This window comes from Orussus abietinus, unplaced genomic scaffold (assembly GCF_000612105.2).
Source record: "Orussus abietinus isolate OABI.00-Male unplaced genomic scaffold, Oabi_2.0 scaffold3, whole genome shotgun sequence".
Taxonomy (NCBI): Eukaryota; Metazoa; Arthropoda; class Insecta; order Hymenoptera; family Orussidae; genus Orussus; species Orussus abietinus.
In genome coordinates this window covers 746159-752061 of record NW_019395984.1, presented here as the reverse complement: position 1 = coordinate 752061, position 5903 = coordinate 746159, and the positions used below count along the sequence as shown (strand labels likewise).

The window sequence follows — 5903 nt, the reverse complement described above, 5'->3', positions numbered from 1 at the left end:
GACATATCCAGGGAACGGTTAGATTTGTCGAGTCGTAAATAAAACAGGGAAGACCTTGCCGATTATTCGACGTAGAATGTCCTCGAAGCGTTTGTTTTGATTCCCCGTAGGAATTCGAGAGCGTTAGGGGACCAAGTACGCAGCGGTTTGAAAAACAAAAACGAGTCGGGCAAGAAGAGGCCGCGCGTGGAAATCGGCAGTTCGGAGTTTTCAAACGTAGGCTGCGCGCGCACGCGGGCCGCGGAGTGGGGATGGGTCCTCGCGCTCCCCTCTCGCGCCGCCGGGCCAGAGACGTTCCAGCCGGCGCGGCGGTAGGACGCCGGCACCCCTGCCTCGTCCTCGCGGGAATTGATGGCGACGCTGCTCATCCACCTACGACGCCACGCGTCCTTTCCCGAGACGCCACGCACCCATCTGCGACGCCGCCGACCTTCGACGCGTGCACCGGTCCTGGAGGGATCGCGTCACCTGCGACTCGGCCGACTTCCAACAAGATGGCCGTCATCCTCGCCCTAGACATGAACCTGCTTAGTACACACACTCACACACACACATACACGAATATTTATAGGTATCTTAATTTAAAGTCACATTATAACCCTGAGACTTGTCAATTTAAGGTTAGGTTCCAACGGTATTAATTAAAGGGTATATATAACCCGGGGACTTGTTAATTTGAGGTTACACTGTTAAGTTCAAAGTTAATAATTTAAGGTTAGGGTCGTAACGTGGGGCGGGGAGTTTTTTCCGAAACGGGGAGAACGTTCTGGAAAATCGGGTGGACGAGGGGGGGTAAAGGGGGAGACAGTACCCGGGGCGTCCGCGAAATCGGTAATTCCGCGGCGAGGCCGGGCCCTTAACGATTTTGCGGAAGGTTTACGACGTCGCCCGGCGTTATTACAATGCCGGGCCCGTTTCACGTATCGCCCTGGGAGACACCGGGCACTCAACGAGGAATACGCCATTACGTCATTAACGCGTCCAATAAACTCCTTTTACTACTTCCTCGAGCGGTCCCGCGTCTCCCCCTTCCCCGCCGGTCCGCCGCGATCGTCCCCGAGGTCCTTCGAGAAGGAGAGTAAGGGAAGAAGACGTCGTTTACTGCTTCCTCGAACAGCCTCCGAGGCTTTATACGTCTCTCGGCGCCGCCATGCAAAGTGGGCCCGAGGATCCGCCAAAAGCGCCCTCCGAACTCTTACTCCGTAATGCGCCTTGATTACAAGGGTCGAGTATTTAGGGGTGTTAACGCGGCCCGTAAACTCTACCGTCGTTTGTGCTTTTAAATGTTGTCTCGTCTACGGGATGGACCAAACGATTCCCCGGGGACCGTGGATCTTGGAAAAGAAGAAAAGGGTTGAACGGTGTCGCTGCTTGGGCGGAGGGGGAGAACCGAACGTCCGCCATATTGCGTTGCTACGCTCTCGAGTGATCATTGGAGAGGACGCACGCCTGATGTTAAACTAATGTTTTTCTTTAATAGAATTAAATACATGAACGGAAGACACAGGTTTTCCTTAACCTTTGGCGGCGTTAATCACACGGACGTCACGATCCTCTCCCTAAGCCGTTATGAAAATAATTTTGAAGTACACAGTAACGGTTGTTCTCACTTGCAATTTTTATATCCTTCGATGCAACGTATAATACTTGTAATTACGCGATCTATGTATGCGATTTATCGTATTTGGCCTTAAAAAAAGAAAAAAGAAAAATTGGTTGACTGAGAGGAACGTGCATTGCGGCAACAGAAACCTGCGTTTAAGTACGGCCAAAGAAATGCCAGATTGAGTAAGCAATGTTTGTTTAAATCAACAACGGGATAATGGTTTCTTCCAATCGTGTATGATTCATATACCACTGTATGTATTTGTTTCAGTTAACTAATCTTTTTTCCCAGTGTATCTTTGTTTACGAGATGGTCATGGTAATAGGATTGCGCGGGGGTGCAATGTAACGCAAGATGGCAGATGAAGTACTCTCTCGCGTCTCGAGGTTCAGCCCCAGGTCTGAAATCTCAGTTTATGATTTTTTTATATTCATGCCGACGGAATCTTTTCATCCTCATTGGCAGGGCGAGTCCGACCCGATGAACTATCCGTGATTTCTTTTCTTTTTTTTTTATATATGTATTTATAATTTTTCGGGAAAGCAGCGAACGACGGAACGTCGCGACATTAGCAGTCGAGGCCGCGGCTAGTCGGGCCTCCCCCTCTATGCGTGAAATGGCGCCTCTTTCCGCGTTCCTTTTTTTGTTTTTTTCTTCTTCTCTGATATTTTTTTTTTTTTTCTTTCTTTTCCCGTAGTGGCGGCAGTTGGTTCAACCACCTTGAGGGAACGGTCACGCAGCGCGTCTCGGTCCAGACAGTCGCGGTCTTCTCGCGTGCTATTGACCCTTTTTCACCACAGGTGAGTCGGGAGGGGCTTTCGACAGGTAGATACACCTAACCTGTACGCGCGCACGCACGACGACGCTCCTCCCGTGCCTACTCGCCCGCTCGCCTGCGTGCGTGCGTGCGCGCCTTCGTGCGTGCCCGCCGCGTGCGTGTAACGGGTGTTTCACCTCGAAATTCGTCCCCGGGGCCTTTATCTCGAAAAGTCCGGATTTTTACGAGAGGGGAAACAAAAACCGCCGGCTTGGACGTTCCTCGACGCCAGGGGGGAGAGGGCGGACCTCGGTGGATTTTTCGCGACGCTCGAAATGGCGCCCTTTCGAAATCCCAGAGAGAGAGGGTCGCTCGTCTTGGCGTAATTTCATAAGTATTCTCGAAATCCTCGAAATCGGTATTAGGTTAATTACCCCCGATTGTGGGATCCATTCACCCCGAAATGTGGAATTCTTATTTCGGGGGTTTGTCTTGGACGTGGAACGGGTCGTGGGTGTTGGGTAATTAGAGTTTCTTTTTCTTTTTTTTTTTAATTTTTTTTTCTCTTCATTCCTAGGGTGAATGGACACCCGGTAGAGTTCCAGAGATGGCGAGCGGATATACAGCGGCAAGAGCGAGCATAAGGTGCACTAACCACCGTACATGCCCTTGCAAGGCACTCGTGTTACGACACGCGCATACACGCCCACGCACGGTGTTACGTCTCGCTATCGTTACGGCCATTAAATACATTGTACCCGCTCGGCCGTGCCTCGCAGTGGATTCCACCGTTGTTTATTAACAGGGGCGGTGCACAAACCACGCAGGACGGCGTCGCCTTCGACGGTCCTCCGCGTGGCGAAACCTGGGGGCGCGAGGAAACAATCGCCAGGACCCTTCCGGGTGGGCGAGGAGTCTTTCCTCCGGTGCGCCTCGAGTCACGAAGAGAGACCCTGAATAATGCATCCCCCTGGTAGGGATTCTTACTTTTAACCGATGAAACTATTCAACTAGTTCGACGGGACATCTTGATAAGGAAATGTATTTTCAGGAAACCTACCTTGCAGGTGAACGAGGTGCCTCGTTCTCCGATCCTAGAACCTGGGGAGAAACCCTCCCCAGTAGGGCACCTCTCGGTACGAACAATTAATTCTAACCGGTAAAGTTAATCAATCCAAGGGGAATTTATTGATAAGGAAGTGTATTTTTGTTTTAGAATCCTGGGAGGGCACGGGGGCACATCGAAATTAAGTGCGTCTGTTTCCAATGGCGAACCTGATGAGAGTTCCTTAGCGGTGCGTCTCTTCGGTAGGAATCTTTTTTTCTAATTCTAATTCTAATAGTTTGATTGGATTAGTTTAAGGAACGTTTATTGATAAGAATGTGTATTTTTAGGGAGCCGTGCGGTACACGTGTAGGGGCATCAGGTCGCAGGTTACGTTGGACCGGTGCACCGGGACGAAGTGCCTCGATGGAGTTCTTCTTTTCTCCTCCTGGAGGAGGCACCCCGGGCTCTTTCAGCACGTCGCACCTCGAGAGGGACATTATGAAATTGAAGCCAACGTTAGGGACAGGTGAGCCAGGATATCGGCAGGATAAGGATAAGCGTGTGCATCGGCGCATTGTCTCGGGGTGATTGCACCGGTAGATGGATTGCGTTTGCGGATGCGCCGGACGCCTCGCACCGGCGAGAGCCGGCTTGATCGATGACGGCCTCTTCGGCAAATATCATAATTATACACCCGGGGCCTCGGTACCTGTACCATCACCTGTTACCCTCGGTCCCTGAAGGGAGGAGGTCGGCTCATGGGAATTATTCGCGGAATTCAATTGGCCGTTTTCTAGAGGCGATTATCCGCTACGCGGATTCTTCCCGCGAAAGTCGTCCTTTCTTTAAAAGATATATCCTCGTCCGGGGGTGATCGGCGATTTCGGGACGCTTTGTGGGAAATCTCTCGTGGGGATCGTTGACCCATCGTCGTCGCGGTTGCGGGCCCTCGGCCTCACCCACGCCGAATTCCGGGACTCCTTCGACGCCTCCGCGCCGAGTGGAGGTCCCGGGAGGCGCGGAAAACCAATATTTGCTCGCGACTCGATGGTCTCGTTTGACAATCGTTTCTATCAACACTACAGAGTGACAGTACGCCGGACACCTGTGGGAGGAGATGGACGGATCGGCCGATCGAGAGGTCGCCGATGGACACCCGACGAGGATCACCGGAAGTGCCGGGGAAGAAATACTCTCAAGGCGCCGAGAGTCGCAGTTTTCTTCCCGACGCCGATGTCGACGTCGACGTCTTCGAGCGCCGCGGAGAAAGAAAGAAAGAAAAAGAAAAAAGTTAAGTCTCTTCGGGGCGTTTCCCCCGCGTCGGGAAAAATGCAATGTCGGGTCGCGCGGAACGCCTGTTTACCCGGGAACCTGTACTTTTCTTTAAGCATCTAATTAATACCTCCGACTGCTAACTTCATTCCCCGTTAATTATACCCCGTGTCTAGACTGCGAAATGTTGGCCGGCAAATTGACGCGCGTTACATGGCAAGATCGCCGCCGCCATGTTGACTTTTCCTCGGTGCCGGTAGCGTCGAATTAGCGGCGCACACCGGCTAATGGGCACCCATGGGTGGGACCATGGGGCCCAAGTGCGAGATGTCCTGGACGAGGGGAAGCAAGTCGGCCTGTCGAGCCGCAAATCGACGATATACCCCTGAAATAGTTGGAGAGCAAAATCGGTCTTGGTGTCATAGGCTTCGTCTTGCAAACGTGGTCCAATCTAGGTGTTAGCCCCTTCGTACTTTAATGTTGTACTTTATTCTTGTATTTTTTTTGCAAAACCGAGGCCAATACAGACCGATGCCGAATTTGCTCATTATTAGGTATTCTGAAAGCGGTCCGACGATTTTGGGGGGGACTTTTTCTCCGATTTAGAAAGGCGCGCGGGTTTCTCTCGGCCGATCGAATTCGGGGCCCATTAGGCCCGTTAATCCCGGAGTTATCAGGCCCGAAAAGTCGGCGCGGAGCCCTCGGTCACTTTCGCTGCCCAGTCCCCAGCTGGTATACCGGCATCCTTTCACATTCCCTCGGCGAAGATCCGATCGGTGATTATCGACAGATAGAGAAAGCGCCGCCTCTTTCTTCGGAGGACAGAAGCCGGGGGCCCCTCTTTCTCGGGGCCCCATTGACGGGACACCGTCGTGGTCCCGGTCGGCAATCGGAGGGCCCTATCGGGGCCCTTACGACGGGCTCCGCGATTTATCGCCCCTAGGACGCCCCGATTAAAATAATTGAACAATCGGCCGCGGCCTTATCGCGCAAACGTCCGGACCTCGCGATAAGGCCCGGTCGGGGCCCGCTCTAGGGGCCCCCGAAGGAACGCGGACTTTCGCACTTGTCCATTTATTCCCCAATCCGTGGCTCTGGCCCGTCCGGAACATTAACAACATTCCGTTGGCCCGTCCTTCCCCTTCCTACCCAGAAGCTATAATTATTTCTGCGAAATGTATCGAATGCTTATCTCGAACGAGCGCCATTATGCACCTCCG

The 5903-nt window shown here is 52.6% G+C and overlaps 1 protein-coding gene and 1 long non-coding RNA gene across 2 annotated transcripts; both read left to right on the top strand.

Annotated features, from left to right (window-relative positions):
- Nucleotides 1-310: 310 nt before the first annotated feature.
- On the top strand, nt 311-3324 carry LOC105699021. The gene is made up of 3 exons (XM_012423719.1): nt 311-571; nt 2304-2406; nt 3169-3324. The coding sequence occupies exons 1-3, from the start codon at nt 495-497 to the stop codon at nt 3322-3324; spliced, it is 336 nt and encodes a 111-aa protein (XP_012279142.1). The 5' UTR covers nt 311-494.
- A 101-nt stretch (nt 3325-3425) lies between these two features.
- On the top strand, nt 3426-4805 carry LOC105699066. Its single transcript, XR_001103984.1, has 4 exons — nt 3426-3499; nt 3580-3671; nt 3759-3937; nt 4497-4805. It is a non-coding gene; the product is annotated as an uncharacterized LOC105699066 (long non-coding RNA).
- Nucleotides 4806-5903: the final 1098 nt, after the last annotated feature.